Here is a 25,064-nt window from a genome sequence, read left to right on the forward strand (position 1 = left end):
TAGGCCGTGAACCAAGCCTCCATGTTCTCATGTATGGAGGGGGCTGAACATGAGCAGGGATGAGCTTTTCTTATCTGCTGAACTTTAAACCCAACTGAACCTACTTCCACAATTATTTTCCGGTTCCTATGGCCATTAGTCTATAGAAATGTGAATCATATAATGTTTTATGGTTTTATATATATGTGTATATATATATATTTAAATTAAATTTATTAGGATGACAACAAACTGATTACACTCGCATGCTGGACGTTTTGATAATCAGCTAATCACGACTTAATTTACTACAGAAATAAATCTCCATTATCAATTTTATATTTTCTTCACTAATACACTTTAATTGTGTAGAAATACAGTAACTTCATAGAATTAACCTATTAATAGAGGTTTAATCGTGGACTGAAAGCATTATGCCCACAGAATGAGCGTCTTCTGGGTTTTGTCTCGTTTCTCAATGGCTAGACGGATGAACGGCATCCTGTTTACAGGCACAGCGAATTTTCTGAATAGCAGCTGCTCAGCTTAACTTATTTTGAAGGGAAATAATATTTTTAAAAGACACACAGATGTTGGAAAGTTTTAGGATAAAGTTGATAGACACCAATTTTTAATTTAGACTCAAAATGTGACCACTACCAATAGCAGGGGGACGAAACCTCTGCATACTAAACATTCTGGCACTGCCTTCCAGTTTCCAAAGGTCACAAACAAAAGCAGCTGATTATACACATAGCGCCTGTCTGTGTTTTTTCCTCTTTATACACAAAAGGCATTGTTTACAACCTGTCTTTCTATAGCTAGACAGACACTGCCCACGTTGCCCCTGGAGCTCTCCTCTGAGAGCCCACACATTTCCCTGCCCGTTCTCTGCTGTTATAACTAGAACCAGAGCCCCACCAGCTGAGTTGCAGGTCTTGAGTTCAGCAGCCATCATGGCAGGGCTAGTGTTCACGAGGACAAATTTCCCGTCCTTCAAGGGACCAGTTTGAAGACTGATGACAGTGGTGATTAAAGTCACTTCAGTTTCTGCCACTTCCCAAAGTACTTCCATTTGCTTCAGTCATTATTTGCTGTCACACACTCTGCTAAGGTGTCTACCAACAAGATCACCATGACTACCTGCTTTACACTATTATCAAAGTGGGCTTTCTCCCCGAAAGCCACCTAGACAGCTACTGGCAATCTCTGGCTCCTTAGTCACAAGCACCATCACTTGGTGCAAATGTGCCCTCTGGTAATTCTGAATGAGCCTTAGGTAGAGAAATGAGTAAAGACAGCAAACCCTTGTCACGGCCCACCGCGGCCTTGATCTTTGTATGCTGCTTCATATAATCAAGAGGTGTTCTTTTACATTTTCCATGTGACACCCACAAAGGCATTTTCACAGTCAGGGCACTCAGAGTCTGCTGGAAATATCTCTGGCTCATCCTGCCTGCCACCCTCAGAGCCCTTCACAGCAGTCAGTGTGGCCACATGGAAAGCCCTCATATGTGTGGTTTCACTCCCACGTTAGTGAGCCACCTGTTAGGATCCCTCTCCTTGTTGACCTGCGGTTCCCCACGAGGCACTGCTGTGGCTGCTGAGTGCCCAGGAAACCCTGGAAAGGCAGGGGCACTGGGTGGTGCCCAGTGGTGTTTCCACTGCATGAGAGGTAGGAGCTTCCTAATTCTCAGATTTATTTTTAAATATGTGCAATTTTCTTAAAAGGGCAGGAGGGAGCACAGGGATCTGAAACCTTTATATGTGGTTATTTTTCTATCATGGTTGCTTTAACAAAAGAACTTTAGATACAATAAAGGAAAGGACCAGTAAAAGCAAATATACAATGTGTAACTCAGGTTTAAACTATGATCCCTCAATAGTTTAGAGGCCCTAAGACCCTAACAGTGGCCACACATTTATTTAAACTGCCAGATGTGTGCCCCTTAAAAATGAACTGGAACTGGTGGGTGGTTTTCAGAAAGCCATGGAAACAGCTACTGCACTGTGGTTATGGTAGCGAGCTCATAAAATGTTTGCCAAAAACCACCAGAGAAATACAAGTCATCAAGCAGATTATAAAGCAATGACACATTAAGACCTAATAATTAACGATGAGAAATAGGAACTGTTATACCAAAGGTGGATTTAAAGAAGCATGTAGTTTTACGCCTATATCAGTTCTCGGCACAATGTTAACCTTTAAAAATATTCATTAACATGTAAACTTCATGGAGGCAAATGAGCTATTGGAAAAGTTCACCAAAACCTTACAGACTCACATGTCCTCAACTGTAATGATGTCCTTGATGGGCTGGCAGTAGTTCACAATCCACACATCCCTATCTTCCCAAAACTCCGAGGCAAGAAGAACAGCTCCCAGAACAATTTTTTTCCAATTAGTGGGGCAGATGTCGATCTCGGCATACATCAAAAGCCTTTCTATGTAAATCTGTGAAAGTAGAACACTGGTCTTTGACTTTAGCTCAGTTTAAGTGCTGTGATAAGAACTGTTAGGAACGACAGATATCATCTGTTTTCAACATGCCTTTCATTCTTAGGTTCTACAGAGACTGCTTGGCCAGCCAAAGCCCGAGGTCAAGTCACAGCTGCAAATCAGATACTCTGACCATGCAAATTTCCAGCCCAATTTTTGGTCATAGGAATGAATGGACATCTTAGCAAAGGACTTCCTGAAGAAACGTCATTTCCTTTCTGCTTATAAAGGGCCCCATATACAGGCCCAGCATAGATCCAAGTTGTTCAATGAATTCTTGAGTGTTTGCCACATGCAATGTCTCATACCTGCCTGGTTATTATATGGTGATTTTACAAAATACTTGAATATGTAAATCCCTGGTAATACTGAACACGTTTATATCTTCTTTTGTGGCACAAGCTAAAGACAAAAACTGGTGGTCACAGAGCCCTCAGGCTGCTGTGCAGCAGGACAGGCAGTGCAAACAGGCGTTTTCAGGCTGCTCTGCACAATTGTCAAGGAATCCTGCCCTTAGTGCCTCCGTAAGGAGCACACATGCACACAGAGGACAGTCCTTTCACATCCCCTAATGTTCACATCTCCATCATCGCTTTATGAGATGCCTCTGTCTTACATAATCTGAAACAGAGTCACTTCTGTTGGTTTGAGGTGGTAACCGAGCTGTCAGTTTCTGTATCCCTGGTGCTCCTCTAACCTGCCAGGCAGCTTGGGCGGTTTCACAATTTCTTTTACCTATATTAAATGCTCTGTCTACAAAGAATCGGGTGACGTTAACAGCTGAGTAAGGGCTATAGAGGTAAGCTTTGATTTGGTGTTACCTCAAAGGGTGCTTTCCGTAAGAGTATATATGCCATTCGACAAAAGAAAAAAGTCCAGTTTTAAAGAGCATGTTTACTTTCTGAAGGTTATCAGATTGACAGCCAGAATTTTCCAGTGTTCTCCAAACTCAACTGTGTTTTCAGAAACAAATGGTTATTGAACATTATATGATCTTAGTAAAATTTTGCAACCTATTCCCCAAAGCTTAGCCCTCTCAGGTATCCTAAGAATGAACATCCTTACAAGGTTCAACTCTATAATTAGAGACCCTTAAACAACATTGGCAGTCTCTCACTTTCCTGGCGAACCTGATCTGGGCCAGAGCCATTCATTTAGACCACCTGCCCTCCAGGGTCAGTGGAATTGAACTTTCTCTTCTCGCTGAAGCTGACTCTTCTGTCGGTGAAGCCAACACCATCCCACTTCTGCAGAACACTGTTCCCACAGTTACCTCTTTTTGAAGAATTCCTCCCTGTCTGCCAGAGATTTTCCCCAGTGTGAATGTGCTTTCGTGTCTCCCACCCCACGTCCCGCGACCCCGAGAAGGCTGCCTCTCCTTCCGCTCACAGTAGGTGCCCTGATGATGTGTCCCATCTCCCACTCTGTCCGTAAGCCGCTGCAGTCTGCCTCCTGCCACCACCACTCTGCGGAGTCTACTACAGCTAAGGTCCTTGGTGCCTTGACATAAATGCCAGGGCTCTTCATCCCAACTCCCCACTTCCCAAGTCTTCCCTAATGGCATAGCGGTCACTGCCGTTTGCCTCGTGGCTTGAGCCGAGTCTGTACGAGCAAGCCTGCTCCGGTCTTTCAGCAACTCTCATTATCTCTGCCTGTCGCCGCAATCTGACTGCTTCCTGTTCTGCTGGTAACTTCTCACTTGGATTACTATTATTGCCTTCTGACTTCTCCGCCTCCACGGGGACTTCCAGCTACAGTGCAGTCTCCCCAAAGCAGCCAGAACAGCTCTGTAACTGAGAGCACTTCACTCCCTTGCTCAATATCTTGCAAAGGTTTTCCACTGAACAAATAAAAATTTAACTCTTTCCACGGCCTGCAAGCTACAAGGCCCTGTAAGATAGGACAGCGCCCTCCTATGGCCTCACGTCCTACATTCTTTCCCTCATTCCACACTCTGCCCACACTGGCCACACCTCACTGTCCCTCGAGCACACACAACCTGTTCCCGCCTCAGAATCTAGCTCTTGTTCCCTCTGCCTCATCTCCCCCGCTCAGTCAGGTCACGGCTCAAATGTCACCTCTTTAAAGAGGCTATTCTAGATCAGTCTATGTAAAATAGTAAGCCCCTCTAATAACTTTATCACGTGGCCTGCTTTACCTCCTTGGTGTGTGCTACCCCCTAATTCACTGACCTTTTTCAAAACACTGGTGAAAAAAGTACTTAGGTCTTCCTCACTAGAATAGAAGCTACATAAAGGCGAGCCCTTTATTCAGCCGGCTCTCCTGGCCCTCAGCGCTCAGATCTGCAGGGACTATCGGCACTGAAGGGACGGGTCCCCAGAGTGGCTACAGTGGTGGGAAACCCAGTTGAAAATAATGAAAGAGAAGCCCAGGTAACGGAGGTTCAAGACAGTGAAGTCAAAACGCCAAATCCATCAAGAGTTGCTCGTTCCATAAATATACACTGAGTACCTACCCTTGGGCACTATTCGGTCTTCCATCCACTTCATACTCACATGCTTTCTCTGCATTTGAGCTGCTGCTCTTAATTACCTACCTCTAGCTCAGATTCATGCTCCAGTTCCATATGTTCAAATGACCTGAAGGCTGCCGCACTGCCGCTTTGCTGTCTCAGGGGCACATCAAGCTTAACTTGTCTACAAAGAACTCCCCCTCTCCCGCCCCAGGTGCTCTCTCCTGTGTCACCTGGCTCTCCACGTGGAGGCACCACCCTGCCTTTCTCCAGCGTGTGCTGAGCACCCCAAATGGCTGGGAGCTCCATGGAAAGGCCCGTGTCTGATTCAGTGCCCACTGGGCCGGGGGCGGGAGGGGAGCTCTCTTCAGAAGCCCAGCTGCCTCTCTCATATTTTAACTGGCTACTAAGGCGGGAGGCACTGGCCTCAGTACTCTTTCCCTCCAGCCCGTGCAGGGACCACTTCTCACCACAGTAGAACTTATTATTTAAAACGGTAGAATCTTCCCATGGGAATTCTGTATGGATGGCACAAAGGCCCTCACACAGCTGCAGCTTAGCAGGCAACTTGCAAACCTTCTACGTACTTCTGGCACTACGATCCTGGGCGACTTCACAGGCGGCCCGAGAGGACAGCGGGGATAAATGAACACCCATCACCCAGGGAACAGAATTTAGGGAGACAGTCCCCAATCAGGGCACACATGAGAACTGCCTGGGGGATACAGCTGGGGACTCAGCTTCGACTTACACTGAATCAGTCACTGCCTGGGGGCCAGACAGCTTTGTTACTACTCCCATCCTACCCCATGGGCACACCTTGCATGTGTGCATGTGTGTGCACTGCATGTGCATATGTCTCCTGAGGTGCGCAGGGAGGAACCAAAAATCTCTCGCTGCCTCTGATAGCAATTGTTTGTGATGAGAAAAGCAATAGCATTTTAAATCATAATGATTATGTAGCTCGAATGCGTGAGAGGTTTCTCTGAAAGATCTGATGACCATTTCAGGAACCTACTTTTATTTGAAAAACAGGACATAGCCTGTGAACAACACAGAAAAGATGCTTTCTGGAAAGAGAACCGTCTTACCAACGTCACTATTGCAGAGTTGGCTGTCATCTGCATGGCCCTGAAAAGAGGGCGGGCAAACCTATAGACACACGTGGGTTCAGGGTCTTGCTTAAAATATTCCTCTGGAGCCATTTCTCGCTGAAAAGAAAGAAGTGCAATGTAAGTATCCATTGAAGAAAAATGCTTAAGTACTCTCAAAATAGCCATCTGATACTTGTGCCCACGTGCCCCTAAAATAGTTCTGATTGGGTGACATGTCTTTTAGTATTTTAAATACAGACAGTAGGATCTTAAAGAGCAATGCTGATTCCATACTCACCACCAGTCATTAAAAAAAAAAATACAGGCACAACCTCAGGAAACTTAAACATGATCCTTTCCACCTTCCCCTTACAGAGGTTTATCTAAATGTAAACTACTTTCAGGTTCAAAATGCTTGTTGATAGCCATGTCAGACATCTCTGCAGTCGACTCTGAAAGGACACTTTCCATTTCCTGTAACCACAAGATCTAATGCTGTGCCGCGCTTCACAGCAGTCAGCAGCCGCATATCACTACAGAGCATCTGAAGAGGTGAATTAATAATTTTTGTCATTTTAATTGATTTAAAATTTAATTAGGTGCTTAATTTTCTTCATAAAAATCTTAACAATATCTGTTAGGTTTATTTACAAATATTTATATTGTTTGATGCTACTAAAAAGTTATCTTTGAAAAAATAATTTTCGGTTTTTGGAGTATGTTTACTATCCTTAGCTCTCTAATTATAAAGATGCAACTCAGTTCTCACTGACATATCCCTTAGGCAACACTCCTTTGAAATAGTTAGATACCAAATTGGGTAGGAAAGAAGACTTAAAGGAAGATAATTTTAACTTCAAGCTGGAGGGAATAATTTTCTTCTAGTAATTAATCCAAAGAAAATCAGCATAAAATAAACCCAACTGAATTTGAGAAAAATACCGCCTCAATAAAACTGACACTTACTATGAGTGAGTGTGATCGCTCATCAAAAACATCCAAGGACCTATTTCCAGCTCTAAAAAATAAGAATGTGCATTTAGAAAACTAATTCAGGAATTGTTAATACCTTAGTAAGACAGCTGCTGGGAGTAGAGAGAGGTTTGGAGGGAGAGGCTTAACCCTTCAAGAAAGCAGATTTACAAACACTTCTCTTGGATTTTTAAGAGGGTTTTCTGACCTCCTTTTACTCAGCAGATCAAATTCTGTGAGATCGTTTCTACAGTGACCAGCCAGAGTTGCCTTTATAAGCCCTGACCTCCCTAACAGGCAATGCTGGTAAACCAAATGTATTTCTATTTTTCTAACTTCACATTGAAATACACAAGAACATTATATAAAGCAAGCGTGCTGGGCAATAATGTCTGTAGAATTTTAAAAAATATGTCATTATTGATTTCAGAGAGAGGAAGGGAGAGGGAGAGAGAAATAGAAACATCAGTGATGAGAGAAAGTCATTAATTGGCTGCCACCTGCATGCTCTCTGCTGGGGATCGAACCCACAACCCGGGCATGGCCCTGACTGGGAATTGAACTGGCCACCTCCCCGATCACAGGTTGATGCTTAACTGCTGAGCCACGCCGGCCAGGCTGTCTTTAGAATTTTAACTCATATGCATATGAGATTCATGTTTTTCTCTGTTTTTTCCTTTTATTAGTTTGCTATATTATATTCTCATTTTATATTTCTCTTCTTGTTTATTTTAAATAGTTTTAGTTAAAAACTTGTCTTTTTATTTTAAAAGTGATTGGTCTTTTGAGTTGAAGGTTCACCACACTAATACATGCTGCTCCTTCACACAGTGGTTCTCCCAGTGTGTCTGCAGCCCTCTGGGGCTCTTCTAGACCCTTTTCAGGAGGCCCATGCGATCAAAACTGTTTCTATAGGAACATTCAGGCATCGCCTGGTTTTACACTGACATTTGCAATGATTGTTTAAAGGAAAAGTAAGAAACTTTTAACAGAACATGAATCAAGGCAGTGGTACCGAACTGTACCTCCTCACTGCCACTTGCAGGGAAAAAAAATTGCTTTACTTAAGAACATCCTGATAAAGGAGTAAAAAGTAATGGTGTTATTCATCTTTGAAGCTTTTTCACATTCTGAGTGGAAAGTATGCATTAAGCACTTCTGCACCTGAAATACGGATGTGCCAACAAAAACACTTGTGACTTAGTTGTGAGCTGAGCAAGCCCCTTTTCACAGAATAACATCCTTCTTTCATAGTACAACTGGCATTCTCTCAAAAGTGAAATTTGAGCTTGTCCTTTTAAGGAAAATAACTTGTATATTTGTTGCCAATGACACAATTCAATCCATTAAGCTAAAAATCAGGATTTGAGAAAACGTGTACCTTCTCTTGTGAGCCGGACAACTTTTCAATACTTAAGAACTTTTCTGGTAAGATCGGTGGTAATAACTCACAAAAGTGCATTTTGACACAGTATAAAGAAATGTGAACCAATATTTTCCAAATGATCAATGCACAATATTATTATAAAGTCATGTACAAGTAAAAGACTCTTTCAGCTTTCAAGATAGATCAGTTAGTATTAATTTAACAGAGCACTTACTATAAGTTCATGGATATGATTTAAAATTCATATTCATGAATTTAAGAAACCAGCACTTGTGGACTTTTGGTATAGTATCAAATAAATTCACAATTATCTAAAAACTTTAGAAATACCCGTTTTTTTGGCCATATAGCTCTATAAGGCTAAGTCTCCTTCACATTGTTTCTTCAATACAAATGATGGAAATAATTGCAAGTGATTGAAGACAAAGTATAGATGAGAATTAGCTCTCTTCAATAAAGAGTCTTGCAAGGATATAAATAAAGGACACACATTCCGCTCAGGTTTTTGCTGTAGAAAGTAATTATTTTTTATAAAAATTATGTTAATACTATGGTTCCCAATCAAAGGTGATCTTGTCACTCAGGGGACATTTGGCCATGGTTGGAAACATCTTTGGTTGTCACAGTGTATGGTGGAGAGAGAGTCCTAGGGGAGCAATCTGCCACAACAAAAAATTATCTAGCTCAAAATTTCAGTAGTCCTACAAAAACAGCATTTTAACATACAAGAGACTTATTTATATTTAAGTTGTCAATTTTAATTTTCTAATATAGTAAATATCAATATAGCCCACATAAACAAATACACCTTTGGATCTGCAATAATTTAAGCATTAGGAGTCCTAAGACAAAAACAAACAATTCATTTTAATAATGTAATAAAAACACTCTATAGCTTACCCCCAAAATATCTATAGTTATTACCTAACACTAAACTAGATATCTTGCAAATTTATTAGTTAGAATAACGAGACAGGTTTTTAACACTCACCTGTTCTTTATGTGGTCATATATGGCCAAGGTCACACTACGGAGGGAAAAACAATGGCAACAATTGAATTTATTATGTTATCTCTGAAGACACTTTAAAAAGGCGTTTGGGTGTGGAAAACCTTCCGAAGTGCTCTGTGGTCTTGAAATCCTCATTCAGAACAGTATCATATGGGCATTTTCCCCCTTGTTTTAGTTTGGATTTTTGCAAAAATAGGGAAACCAAAATGCTAAGTATATGGTCTTAGAAGACATGTTCCATTAGATTGTTATAATATGTTATTATGTATTTTCTGTGATTTACCTTTCTATCCATAGAACCGTTTATCCTGTACATATTCTATCAATTTGTACACATGCTTAAATTTAAGCCACACAATAGTTTTTTCGCTTTTTTAAAAAGTTGTTAGGCCCAGCCTGTGTGGCTCTGTGGTTGAGCATCGACCTATGAACCAGGAGGTCACGGTTTGATTCCGGGTGAGGGCACATGCCTGGGTTGCAGGTTCGATCCCCGGGGGGTGGGGAGCGTGCAGGAGGCAGCTGATCAATGACGACTCTCTCATCATTGATGTTTCTATCTCTCTCTCTCCCTCTCCCTTCTTCTGTCTGAGATCAATAAAAAACTAACAAACAAAAAATATTTAAAAGGTTGTTAGGCTCTGCATTGTAGTTGATTTAGTTCACTATCCAATAACCCATCCATTTTCCATCATGGTTCTAAAGGTAAATGAAGTGCTCTATGCAAACTTAAGATCATTTAAGATAACTTTTACATAATTATTAAAAAATTTAAGAGCAAATATAAGAGCCAGCAAATCAAAGGTCTAGCTAGCTACCCTGAAATAAACAGTGCTAGCAATGCAGCATAATATAGCACAGTGTGATATTAATAACATTTATTCTGAAATTAATTTAAATGAAATTGTAATGAACAGATGTAAGTCCTCAGATACTGTGCAAGTTACTGTATTCCTCAGTCATTCACAGATGTTGTGTAGGAAGCAACAAAGAGGTTCTCTTGGTTAAGTTACATGCTTCTTTTCTTTGCCCTCCATATCTAAAATGAGGCCCAAGGTAATTGTGGAAAGGCAAATAGGAATTTTATAACTAGGTATATAGAATAATAGCACTTGGAAAAAGGCCTACAATGTCTTTAGCAACAAGATGGATACTTCTATAGTGGTTAAAACAGTTTCATCTTCAAACTGCTTTTAAAATCACAGGATTCAAAACATAAGCCGAAGATGACCACTGAACATTAGATGGTAGTCAATTCCCCAACCCATTTCACAGATGAGGGAACCAGGATTAAGCCTGACTTGCTCTAGGTCCCACTGACAGCAAGAAGTTCTTCCTCCTGCACTCTAACCAGGCTTTGGTTCCCAAGCCTGTCTGTGCACCTGAGACGCTGTAAAAATGGCCCTTTCCACCTCTAGGCATTCTGATTGAGCTGGCGCTAGCTATGACAGGATTGTCTTTAGAGCTCTCCAGGCGATGGCAACGTGCAGCAACGTTAAGGTCAGAATCACCCTGAGCTTTGAGACAGCGTAGTGGGACCTGGAGAGTATTTTGCTAAATGAAATAAGCCAATTAAAGAAAGACAAGTATCACATGATCTCACTCATATGTGGAATCTAACGAACAAAATAAACTGATGAACAAAATAGATCCAGAGACATAGAAGCATGGAACAGACTGAGGGGTCTCAGAGGGAAGGTGGGGGTGGGTGGGGAGAGACTGATCAAAGAACTTATATGCACATATGCATAACCCATGGACACAGACAATAGTGTGGTGAAGGCCTGGGGGGGGCTGAGGTACAGGGTAGAAGGGGTCAATGGGCGAACAAGAGGACATCTGTAATACTTTCAACAATAAAGATAAATTTAAAAAAAAAAAGAAAAAGAACAGATCAGAATCACCCTGGATGCTTTGGTTCATATAATTATGCCTCACATCCTTCCTCAGCTGATCAGAAGGCTCGTAACACTGAGAGAGTATGTCAAGGAAGGAGGTGGATTGCATGTATTCAGAAACATATATGTTGAAAAAGTTGCATAAGCAATTCTAATAAGGCTCACCCACCCCATTGAGAAAAATGCACCATGAGCCATATTTTTCAAAATCATTCCTAAAAGTCATTGTCTCTACTAATTTTCTCTGTAAACCTTTATTTCACCAATAGTGCATGAACTGAATGATTATTTTGAAAATTTAAGGAGAGCAAATTAAAAACTTACTGCGTTTCAAAAAATTAGGCTAATTTTCAGAAAAAAAAGCATGAAACCTACTTGTCTGAGCAAAGTTAATCATTAAAACTACTTTTGAATTATACACTGTAACATTATTCTCTTTTTTTACAGAAAAATACTATTTATTACTTTTTAAAAAATGTATCTTTATTGTTGAAAGTATTACAGATGTCCCCTTCCCCCTCATTGATCCCCTACTCCCCTCATCCACCCTCCCCCACAAGCCTTCCCCATAATATTGTCTGTGTCCATGAGTTATGCACATATGCATATAAGTTCTTTGATTCATCTCTCCCCACCCACTTCCCTATCCCCACCTTCCCTCTGAGATTCCTATCTGTTCCATACTTCTATGTCCCTGGATCTATTTTGTTTATCAGTTTATTTTGTTAATTAGATTCCACATATGAGTGAAATCATGTGATATGTGTCTTTCTCTAACTGGCTTATTTCTCTTAGCATAATACCCTGCAGGTACATCCATACTGTCCCAAAGGGTAAGAGATCTTTCTTCTTTACAGCTGCGTAGTATCCATGGTGTGAATGTCCCACAGCTGTTTTATCCACTCACCTACTGATGGGCACTTGGGCTGTTTCTAGATCTTAGCTATTGTAAATTGCTTTGCTATGAACAAAGAGGTACATAAGTTCTTTCTGATTGGAATTTCAGGATTCTTAGGATATAATTCCAGAAGTGGGATCACTGGGTCAAAAGGCAGCTCCATTTTTAATTTTTTGAGGAGCCTCCATACTGTTTTCCACAGTGGCTGCCCCAGTCTGCACTCCCACCAGCAGTGCACTAGGTCCCCCTTTCCCCACACCCTTGCCAGCACTTGTCATTTGTTGATTTGTTGATGGAGCCATTCTAATAGGTGTGAGGTGACACCTCATTGTGGTTTTAATTTGCATCTCTCTGATGATTAGCAACATTGAAGAATTTTTTCATATGTCTCTTGGCCATCTGTATGTCCTCTTTGGAGAAATATTTAGGTCCTTTCCCCATTTTTTAATTAGGTTGTTTGTCTTCCTTTTGTTAAGTTGTGTGAGTTCTTTATATATTTTGGATATTAACCCTTTATCAGATGTGTCATTAGCAAATATGTTCTCCCATACAGTGGGCTCCCATTTTGTGTTGTTGATGGTTTCTTTAGCTGTGCAGAAGCTTTTTATTTTGATGTAGTCCCATTGAAAAGAAGCTACGAAATGCAGCCAAAGTCCAGTGTTTTTTGTTTGTTTGTTTAAATCTTGGACTTAGTGTCTTGACTGAATAAAAACATCAGTGATTACTCAATAGGTCCCAAAGCTGAGGACTTTATTATTATTATTATTGTTAATCTTCACCCAATGATATTTTTTCCATTGCTTTTCAGAGAGAGTGGAAAGGGGAGAGAGAGAAAGGGAGAGAGAAACATTGATGTGAGAGACACACATGGATTGGTTGCTTCCTGAACGTGCCATAACTAGGGCCAGGGGTTGAGCCTGCATCCAAGGTACCTGCCCTTGGACAGAATCAAAGCTGAAACCTTTCAGTCCTGGGGTGAAGCTCTATCCACAGAGCCAAACTAGCTAGGGCAAAATTGAGGCCTTCAGAGAGAGGTGGGCCTTGGCTTTTGCTGAAACACAATTTATGTCAACAGTTGTGAGAGAACATAGTTACATTTTTATGAATGTGAATTAGCTGCTTTTAATTAGAATCCACTGATAATTTAATTAGCAAAAAAAGCTGGTATATTATGAACAAAATTAAGTTTATGAGCTAATTTTGTTTTAAATGCTGACATAAATTTAGGTGTGAGGATATTAATATTGTCAGGTAGCATTTCTCAAACTGTGTTCTGGAAAGTCAACACTCATATCCCAAAGAGACATTGATAATGTTCCTTGGACATTCCCAATGGGCGTCAAGAAGCCCTACATTATGTTTGGTTCTTTTTCTCTTTTAAATAAGCTTGGAAGTTTCATCTTAGGGTGTTTTTAAAGTGTATCTTCAATTGTGGACTATGGGGTGCTCCCAGAAATTAATGGTTTTCACCATCATGGCACTGTTCACCTTTGCCTAAGCATAAACTTGATTATAACTATGTTTAAAATCTTCATCTCTTTTATTTTTTATGCTGTGATTTTTTTATATACGGTTCATATAGTATCTTGGAGATATATTTTATCAATATATACACATATACAATTAAATTTAATATACCTAGTATTAGGTATATTAAATATTTTAATTTCTTAAGCAATGAAAATTTAATATACCTATTGTTTCAATGGGGAAAATTTGACAATATTCAATTAAATTTAAATGCAGATACACTTTGGTGTCAGTAGGGAACAAGCTGTTAGTTCTCGCAAAAGTAACTTCCAAAGTAGTACGCATTGTTTTAGGACTATATTTTATAAAGAAATACTTTCTTATAGAAACATCTAAGAATAGCAGCTCTCCTCATTATGTTCAACATGGTTTAACAACAGAAATTCAGCAAATAAAGATACTGGGATTTCTTATTTGCTAACTGGCTTTCTTTTCCTCCATCCACATGAAGATTAAAATGGAAATAAAAAATTTATATTTAGGTTCTTGAAATTAATATATAATTGACACCAGTTTCTTAACCAGATCACTGAAGAGGGCAATCAAGTGGCTGAAATTACGTATTGCTAGGATGCTTTTAGCACAGGGGCCTGTCACTCGGCCCTTGGCAACCTAGTTGTGCTCACCATTTGACTGTGGTTCCAAAATTAGGCTGGCTGACTGTGCTGTCATCTAGAAATATTGTTGAGCAGGAGCTGTACTTTTTAGTAAGGCACCCTGGAGCTTCCTGAAAGGAAAGGGAAATGAAAGAAAATGTCACAGTAAGTTAAACTATGAAAGTGTGTTTTTTTTTCTTAGTTAAAATGTCAAACAATTAAACATTTAGATTATTCTTATACTTTATGAGCTGCTTAAGTGTGGTGTCAGGTGCAGCTCTATGGTAAACCCATTAGATTCTCTACCTCTCACAGCAAGATCTGAGAAAGGGGTTATATAATGCTGCCTTTAATATAATTACCTTTAACGATAAGCCAACACCTATTATAAATTCCCTTTAAAGTGTAAAAAGTTTAGAGTAAGATTCTAGGGCTTTTTCTCAAGCAATGAAAAGCAGCTGAGATTTCCTATTTCTACTATTCATTTATATTAATGCCTTATATAACAATGAATCAAGATCATTTTATTGCAGTCAATGAAAATCCATAATAAATATTTGTTTAGGCAACAATGTGACAAGACAAATGTATTTTGAGGTGTGTGTGTTTTGGGGCTGCTCATTCGCTCACAAAGACCAAAGTTCTCTCTAACCTCAGTGCGTCATCTTGAGTATAAAAGACTATTCTCTGAAGATTCTCTCCCATCCAGAACAGATGAAACACTGTTGAGAACTTAACTCTCACTTCATGTTTAAATAAGGCTATCATTACATTACTCAAGTGAGAACTTCAGAGAATACTTTCCATTCATTTCTAAATGTCATTAATTCTATTCTCTAAGTTATTTGATATTCCTTAATACCCTGCCTCACTCATGCTGCTCTCTGTTACAATGCCTTTTTCTTTCTTTTTTTAATATTTTTTTTTATTGACTCTTTTTTTAGAGAGAAAGAAAGGGAGGGAGGGAGGGAAGGAGGGAGAGAGAGAGAGAGAAACATCAATCAGTGGTATTGAAGAGGTGACAATGAACTTTCTGAGACACTCCAGAGAATAAACTATCTTTAACACACTTTAGAAGTATCCACCTATTTTAGAAGTATTTATTGATTTATATAGAGCCCAACAATACAGCAATAATCAAATACTGAAGTAACCTAAACTATGTTAGGAAAATTCTCTTCTTTAATGCAAGGCCAATAACTAATCCCAGTCACTCTATGTAGTTGAAAGTAATAGTAGTATTTTTGAATATCAAAGAATACCAATAGTTTTAATATGCTTGGCTTTGTTATATTTTTAAAACTAATTCAGATGAGATTTCCAACCTCACATTCATGTAAAACAGCTTTCATCATGCTGACATACTTTCCCATCAGAATCCCCCACAAATGCACAAAAGATGGGGCAGGAAGAAAATCTGCTTGATGTCTTTTAAAATATAGAGCATTTAAAAATTGCCAGGCCCGGCCAGGCATGGCTCAGCGGTTGAGCATCGACCTAGGATCCAGGCGATTGGGGTTCGATTCCTGGTCAGGGCACATGCCTGGGTTGTGGGCTTGATCAATGACTCTCTCATCATTGATGTTTCTGTCTCTCCCTCTCCCTCTCCTTTCCTCTCTCTGAAATCAACAAAGATATATTAAAAAAAAAAAAAAATAGCCAATAATCAGAATATCCATATATTATAAAAAATACCATTTTGATTATTTCAGATGCTTTTCTGCAAGGCCACTTACACTTTATTAATCAAAAGCTCTAGATGGTATATTTTTAAAAATATCACTATAAGGAGTAATAAATTCTCCTTCAAGCTATAAATGTTTTAAAAAATAGCTAAAACTCTGATATAATTTTTAAGCTACATAGTTAACATGTACTTTTCTTTGGGGACCTTAAAAAAACACCACACAACATAAAAATAACAGTTTATTAAAATACTTTTATTCTAAATCAAAGGTTACCTTTTAAGATTACTACTATTAATGTGTAATATGGCTTATAATACACCATAATAAAGTCAGTTATGAACAAAAACCTATATACTGGGGGAGTAAAAAGAACAGGAAAATATGCACCAAAATATAGACTAAGTTGGTAAAGCTTTGGGTGATATTTGCTCCCATTTAAAATTTTTTCCATTATGCATGTATATTGGTTTATCTTTGAAAATATCATTGCTAAACATTTAAAATTTAATAGACATGGGTTTACAGCCCTATGGTAGCACATTTATTTGGTAATCAGTGACTTAATTAGAATCTACTGGCCAAAAATACACTGAGCACTTTCCCATTGGTCCAGGCTTACTCTCAACTAGTCAGAATTTTCAAGATCCAGTGTCTACTATTCACTGGAGGGTGCAGAATTAAACCTCTGAGCAAAGCCTGGATATACTGACTGTCAGCAGGTTACTTTTCCCTTATCTTGCTTGAAAATGTAAGATATTTGTTCTTGATGGTTAAAGCCTTACTATTGGTTGGCTTACAACCTCAATAAACTACACTATGAAGTTATAAAATGCAAATACAAAAAAAAAATCAAACAGCCAAAACATTATTGAAAGTTGAGTGTTCATAGGTATTACTTGAGTTGGTCACTGGAACACACAGGGACAAAGAATCACACATTAGCTTCACTCAGTACTAATGACAGCATACATCCACTTTTACAATCTTTACAGGAAAGGGAAGGGATTACTAAGTAGACTTAAGGTTCAGTGGCACAGACTAGATAAATAATCATACCTAGAAATCCCGTAAGTCACAGCCCAAGCTTTACTATCGAAGGTCGGGTACCTGTTGAAGCCCCGCTCCCACCCAGTGTGCCACTGCCTCATGTTGACCGATTAGAAGACAAAGCTGAAGTTTACATTTTGCTATCTACTCTTTCACAAAACAAGCTTCAGATATTAACAACAAACTCTTTCGATAATTAATGACTTTTACTTTATGCATTAGTAAAAACTGCTTCATCTATGTTGCCATGAATGGGATCGAATATAATTATTAAGGCTTTAGTAGTATGCTAATAATAAGTATAACTGAAAATATTCTCTGAATTAATACTATTAATTATGTTGAATTAAAACTAAACTTTGATTTACACTTTAGTATAGGTTCTAAGTTTGAGTTAAACTTGGTGAACTTACCAGAAATGTATATTTCTCCCCTTTTCAGGGATATCACATTGAAATTAAAGGCCTAAAAATGGTTATACACAATATAGAATAAAGAACATTTTTGCCATCCCTTTCTGTGTAATTACTACACCGTTAGGTACACAAAAAGTTTTTCTTAGAAGCATAGAGACCAGCATACTTACTGCATTTGGCTCTAGGAGAGCATGTTGGCCGGCAGAGGGAGGAGGGAGGGAGCTGGATTACCCTGGAGAAGTGGGGGAGGGTTAGACCTCAGTAACACTTGAGAAGAAGAATGGGGGTACTCAAGAGGCACAGCCAAAGGACTATATGCTCAGCAGTAAAAAACCTGCATAGTCATAATAATGTAAACGTTGATTCTGATTTAATAAAACCTTTGATCACGTTGAGGGAATAGACGGAGAGGAAAAAGAACACAGTGGAATGAAAGAGCTAAGCTTTCACCCGGTGTGACAGGAAATCAGAATGTACGGCTAAAAGATATCTTAGCTATTGTACTTTTGTTAATTTCGTTAAAACATAAGATTGAATAATTAAGGCAAAGAAATTAAAGCAGAAATTTACACCACAATCATATTATTGAAATTTAACTTGTTAGAAACCTTAAAAAATGGGCATTACTAAGCCACAGACTTTACTGAATATGTACATTTGACAATTAGGAAAACAATAGATTTAGAAAATCTACATAAAAAGGTCCACGCTAATGATATTGGGTCCATTATATACAGTATTTTAGAAATCATGGCAGACAAATTTAATCTAGACTATTAATTACTCATCTTTTCAACAGTTTACTTACATGGATTAAGTAGTTGTTCCTCTTTTCTTGCACTAAGAATAAAAAAATTAACTGATCAATTCTGATACAAATGCTATAGAAAAATAAAAGTTACTGATTGTCTAACAGATTACCAACATACAAAATGAGACAAAATTCCTTTCCATATTTTATAATCTCCAACAAAAGTTATCATTGAAGTCACCTCACAAGTTCCATAAAGTTAAATCTAAAAACTTAGTTTTACTTTTTGACCTAACAGATACTCTATATTAGGTACAAATGAAAGACCCCTCCCTGTACAGAGGAAGCACATTAGAAGATGTGAGACACTTAGCAAATAAAAAGTTTACCTGTTGCTATCTGAACCTCTACCTAGTAGTAGTTTCTGTTCCTACTTTTACAGCCACGTTACTTGAATCACCAGGCTCTAACAGCTGAGGGCTGTACAAACCAGTTTCTGGCCAGGCACATAACTAATTTCTAGATGCATTAGCATTCCCAGCAGCATCCTGAACCTCTTATTGGTAATTAACTAAAACACCTCACTAAAAAATAAGTGGGTCTTTACTCAACAGGAAAGTAACCTATTTAAATTTTAAAATGAATGGGCTGTTTCACCCAGTCCCCCATCAACACCCCAGTAAATTCAATAACAAAATTTTAAAAAGTGTGCTAGCCTAATTGATCATATCTTCAGCTCACAAAGTCATTTTGCTCAAATAAAGGCCAGGCGGAGTGTAAAAGCTGCTGGAATGGTCTTGGGCCATGCCTTGCTCCTCGCACCCCCATTTCAGCGCGGCACAGGCGTCAGAGGCATATGTTCCTGTGACTGACGGGAGAGGGGCATGGGACAGCTTGTCCTCACTGTCTCCACTCTGGACAGGCGAGCAGCCCATGCTCTGGGAGAAACTGAGAAACGCAGCAATCCCAACCAAAAATGACTGGGTGAAGGCAGGCAAAACGCACACACACCAGGAAAATACGGGTGAGGTCCTCATTGCGCCGCATTACTTCAAACATAGTGAAACCTTCACCTCTTGTACTTCTGCTGTCAAAATCGCCTGAACAAACTGGTGTTTTTTTAAGCAAGTAAACTGGATTTAGCATAGCCTTAAAGAAAGTAAGCAGCAAGCAGGGGTGCTGAAGTTTTACACCCCTGATTCTTATCCTAAAACAAGCAGGACACTGGAAATGGACAGTTTCACAAGCTGAGGGTCGCCTTCTGGGACACACTGCAGGGCGGTGTTTGCACTCATGGCCCCCGCAAGGCATTAATTAGACTGAGAAAGGTTCAAAAAGCTTAAAAGTTCTGAGTAGCAGAGATCTGGACGTAAGATGGGACATTTGATTGAGCATTAACGTGAGATGGGACTGAAACCACAAACTCAATCCTCATATATAAACAACTGATGTTTTTGACCTTCAAATGAAAACCTAACTGTGACCTAAATCCTATTATTCATCTTTAAAATGTTTGCTTTTTGGAGCGAGGGGGAAGGGACGTAGCAGTTGGAGAAACGGACCACATCACAATCATGTGGTGAGTTGACCCTGCTGATAAAGAGGCGGCAAGGTGCACAAACAGATATTCTGCTTGCTCTCCTCGCTGAAACCCTGGCAGCTAGGGGAAAGGCTACCACTGCATATTAAAGGAAGGCAAGAAGGCACGCAAAAGTGAAACATTTATGATGTCTTCTAAAAACTTTCTATAACACACAAAACAAAAGCAGTTTTCAAACTTTACATTACATTAGACACAAAAAATTGTCTTACCCTCTACTGCAGATTTGTTAAAAAAAATTGTGCTTGCCCTGGGGTGGTCAGAAAAGGTAGATTCCAGAGGCAACTCTGTATAAGAAGAAGAGAAAAATTTGTGAAAATTTAGCTGAGTAGAAAAATACATGATCTTAAAAATAGCTACACATCAATTTTAATTACTTTTAAATGTGTTGGGAAGGGTTTTTAGTAACACACTTAGTAAAGGCAACGATATAAAAATTCTATTGAGAAAATGCAAAATTGTAGAACATGTGCCATAAAACCAACCTATGTCAGACATGAGCGTGCATCTAAGTGATCTATACAAATTTTCCACATCTTGGTTTCCTCATCAGCAATATAGGGAGAATGTAATTAAGAAGGCCAAATGAGATATACATGAAAGTTTGTCTTAAATCTTAAAAGCATTATATAAAGGTCCTATTTTGGTCTCTAACCTACATCAAGTAACACCACCCATCAACTAACCGGCTTGAAAAATCACCCAGAGGCTCTACTTTATAGCACCAAGCAGAGCAGAAGTTCTCACAAGTACTTCTTTCCTTTGTGTTTAAAGGTACAATGACTTAATTCAAATAATTGGTTCACATTTTTAATAGTATTTGAATGTTCTGAAAAAAGAGTACTTCCCAGTTACAAAGCCAGGTCCACCCTCTGGGTGCATCCACAGGCTTAATTATTCTAACCTTTAAATAAATTAAGAGCTCAACAAATGTGGCCTGAACAGAGTAAGAGCTTATAAGGCATTTCCTGTAAGAAATGATAAAATAATCTCTGGTATTTAAACAAAACAAATGGACCAGTGCAGCTTTAACATCTTTATAATTGAATGTTTACGTCAAAACACAGTCTTCACGTTAGCCACGCTGTTACCCAAAGTATTTTAAACCAAACATTCCCTCTCCCCTCTCCCCCTCCCTCATCTTTTCTCCTGCCCCTTGGCCATTAAGTCCTTAGAAGTTTTACCTCAACAGCCTTAAAACTGAACAGGCTTCTATGGGAAGGAGGGGAGGGAGGGGTAGGGAGGCACGGACACAAACATTCTTGTGCAGCATCTGGCATCTTAACTCCCAAAATATTATATTAAAAATTAAAGTCTAAATTGACGCGTTTTCCTCTTTTGAAATTTCGACTGAGTGTCCTGTGAGCCACGACCTCTCCTTCAGGACAGGAATGTGAAAGTGAAGTCTGTAAGCGACTGATGTAATTCTGGAGACATTTGTGCTAAGTGGGGATATTAAAGCAATCAGAACACCATGGGGGTTCCCTTAGATAAAACAAAACAAAACAAAACAAAGCAAAGACAAAAGCAGCACAAGCACAAAACTCTTCTCTGCAGGCTGGCCTCTCAGTTCACTGTTCAGCTAGGCTGCCTCTGGGCCATGTGTTCAAACCACAGCTGGAGGAACAGGCAGCTCTAACCCGGCAGCAGAAAACAGCCCACTTAAGAAAGCCGCGCAGACTCCCCTATGCCACCCACTGTTTTGAATTTAAGTAACAAACCCTAAAATGTTTTTTGTCTGTCCAGAGTACTAACACACTTAACGGGTGGGAGCCAAGGTACCGCGGGGCCCAAACCTGGCTCCTTCACTCAGGAAGAATCTGGGCAGGTAAGGACATCTGGGCAGGTGAGGACAGCTGGGCAGGTGAGGACAGCTGGGCAGGTAAGGACATCTGGGCAGGTGAGGACAGCTGGGCAGGTGAGGCCATCTGGGCAGGTAAGGCCATCTGGGCAGGGAAGGCCATCTGAGCAGGTGAGGCCATCTGGGCAGGTGAGGCCATCTGGGCAGGTGAGGCCATCTGGGCAGGGAAGGCCATCTGGGCAGGTGAGGACATCTGGGCAGGTGAGGATATCTGGGCAGGTGAGGACAGCTGGGCAGGTGAGGCCATCTGGGCAGGTGAGGACATCTGGGCAGGTGAGGACAGCTGGGCAGGTGAGGACATCTGGGCAGGTGAGGATATCTGGGCAGGTAAGGACATCTGGGCAGGTGAGGACATCTGGGCAGGTGAGGTCATCTGGGCAGGTAAGGGCAGGGAGATGGGATGGATTGTCCGAAGTTGGGGTATTAAAGTTTTCATTGAGAAAGGAAGAAAATACACTCAGAATTCTTCATAAAGTCCCAGCAGGTATTAAATGGAGCCATGAAGAGGTAGCAGCGGAACTGAAGGTTCTCAGGCCAGTCTGGGAAGTGGGGGTGGGGAAGGACCTGCGCCCTGGGGTGCTGCAGAGGGAAGGAAACTGGGCGGGGGCGGTGGGGAAGAGTGAGGTGCGGGGACGCCAGGCGGAGCCAGCCTTCGCCCCAGTGGCCGACCTGAAAAAGGGGGCTCCAGGAGGAGGGAGGGCGGGGCGGGGGGCCCTCTGGGGGCCCCTGGGGCCAGAGGCAGGCAGGGAGCGAGGCCCGCTGTCCCCTTACCCTCGGGCATCCCAGGGTCGCGGCCGGGCTGCGGGCGGAGGCCCCCGCCGGCCCCCGCGGTCAAGGAGGCGGTTCCCGGGGCGGCCGCTCCGTCCCGCGCCGGCTCGCAGCTCGGCCCCACCCGGCGGGCCCCGGGCTTCGGGCGGCAGGTCAGCTTGCTGCCCATGGGGGCGCCGCCGCCGCAGCCTTCGCTCGGCCCGCGCCCCGACTCCGACGGGCCCCGCAGGCCCCTCCCCAGGAAAATCACCGCCGCGCGAGCCCCCCGCACCTCACCGGCAGGCGCCGCCTTACCCGCCGTTCCCTTGGCCGGGGGGCCGCCCCCACCCCCACCCCAGCCCCCCACCCCACTCCACCCCCACTCCACTCCACCCCACTCCCACCCAGACCCCCACCCCACCCCACCCCCACCCTGACCCCCACCCCACCCCACCCTGACCCCCACCCCACCCCACCCCCACCCTGACCCCCACCCCACCCCCACCCTGACCCCCACCCTGACCCCCACCCCACCCAGACCCCCACCCCCACCCAGACCCCCACCCCACCCCCACCCAGACCCCCACCCTGACCCCCACCCCCACTCAGACCCCCACCCCCACCCCGACCCTGACCCCGACCCGCAGGCCCCCTCGCCCCTACTGCCTGGAAGGGCCGCGACCAGCCTGACTTACTTCAAAGCGATGGGACCAGACCAGCGCCCAGAGGCGAGACCCGCAACCGCCGGGAAAGGGAGCCCGGCCAAGCGCCCCCTCCCAGCGCCCCCGACTGCAGCCGGGCCTGACGGCGGGCTCTTCACGTGTGTCCCTCCCCCAGGTAAGTTACACCCCAACTGTTGACCATTTTTGTAACGAAATGGTTCTCCTCTTTGCTTCCCAACAGGTATTATCTTTTCCCGCGTCCCGACCAGAGCCTCCCTGGGGCCCTGGTCCTAGGCTCAGGAAAGAGCTGTGACTGGGCCGCAGGGGGGACCGCGGGACGCACCGCCCTGCGCCTTCTCGCGGGGACCCCGGGGACCAGACTGGGCGTCGGGCTCAGCAATGCTGACGCCCCCGTTTCTCCGCCGGGCCCCGCCCCACCGCCCCGCTTTTCCTTTTTTTTTGACAGCAACGATACCTAAGCACAGTTTTTGACACAAAATTGAGAACCAGAAAGTGAGGTACCACAGTCCTGATTGGGTGAAGATGATAATGATCGTTAATGTTTGGCAAGCGCTTACTTTGCTCCCGACCCCGTTTCAAGTAAATTATCCACTTAACTGTCAAAAACAACCCTCCTTTTACAGATTTTACAAAAGAAATTGAGATACAGAGGTAAAGTAATGCTTCTAAGGTCACATGGTTGTTCAGGGGTGGGACCAGGATTTTGACCCTGGCCCTTTAACCTGATTATCAGAAATTAAAGGTGGAAGTAAAATGTCGGAGGTTATATCAGGACTTTTATTTTTATTTATTTTTTAAATTTCCAGATTAAAAAAAATATATATATATATGTTTTTATTGATTTCAGGGAGAGGAAGGGAGAGGAGGGGCGAGATAGAAACATCATTGATGGGAAAGTCATTGACCACCTGCCTCCTGCAGGCCCCCTCCTGGGGACTGAGCCTAAAACCAGCATGTGCCCTGACCTGAAATTGAACCCTGACCTCCTGGTTCATAGGTCAACGCTCAACCGCTGAGCAGCATAGGCAGGGCTCAAATTTCCACATTTTTTTTATTGATGAAATTTAAAAGATAACAATAATAATGGAGCACAACTTCGCTTTTGTAATTCAGATCTACTAGTGAGAAGAATAGAATTTTATTCAAATGATATTTTGCTTAATTGAGCTTCAAGGTTAGTGTTCCCAATCATCAAATTTATTGTAAATGTTCATTAGTAAAAACAATTTTTAGTTTGTGATCCAAACAAAAATAGGTGGAAGGCCAGATTTGGCCCACAGGCCATAGTGGACTGACCTCTGGCATAGATAATTTCCATTATAGTATGGGTTCAGTTAGTTCGAAAATCTTTTTGCTTTCTTCACAAGCCCTAAATTAAATCCCCACTAGATACTAACTCTACAAGGTAAGGATTCATTTGTCTATTCGTTGATGTATACCAGGCACCTGGCACATAGGAGGCCCTCCATAAATATTTCCTTTATGAAGCAATGAATAAAATATTTTCTGCTATTTTATGAATAGGCATTTGGGCTAGGTAGAAGCTAACTAACTCTTTTTAAAAATGTATCTTTATTCTTGAAAGTATTACAGATGTCCCCTTTTCCCCCCATTGACTCCTCTCCTCCCCCTGCCCTCCCTCCCAGGCCTTCACCACATTATCAGGACTTTTTAAAAGATGGAACAATTTTTCATTGTGGATTTTAAATATATTTTTCTTTATTCAACATTGTCTCTACTACGTGTCAGGCACTATATGTGTGAAAGACTCCTGCCATCAATGAGCTCAGGCAGATACGAAAACAAAGGCTTAGAGCAGTGATTTTCAGCCAGTGGGCTGTGAGAATTGTTAAAACCTGCAATACCTGACTACTATTTAGTTAGGGGCACTGACCTCTTTCCCTTAGTTAGATTGTCAGATAAAAAAGTGACAACA

General features: G+C 41.5%; 1 protein-coding gene across 1 annotated transcript; it reads right to left on the minus strand.

Annotated features, from left to right (window-relative positions):
- Window positions 1-411: 411 nt before the first annotated feature.
- Window positions 412-15,690, minus strand: LOC308557520 (cyclin-Y-like protein 1; the record flags this gene model as incomplete). Its single annotated transcript, XM_081138035.1, has 7 exons — window positions 412-481; window positions 2,265-2,434; window positions 6,044-6,163; window positions 7,013-7,064; window positions 9,397-9,432; window positions 14,366-14,466; window positions 15,661-15,690. 7 exons carry the CDS (start codon window positions 15,688-15,690, stop codon window positions 412-414), a joined length of 579 nt encoding a protein of 192 aa, XP_080994161.1.
- Window positions 15,691-25,064: the final 9,374 nt, after the last annotated feature.

The sequence above is a fragment of the Miniopterus schreibersii genome, assembly GCF_964146895.1.
Source record: "Miniopterus schreibersii genome assembly, chromosome: 5".
Classification (NCBI taxonomy): domain Eukaryota; kingdom Metazoa; phylum Chordata; class Mammalia; order Chiroptera; family Miniopteridae; genus Miniopterus; species Miniopterus schreibersii.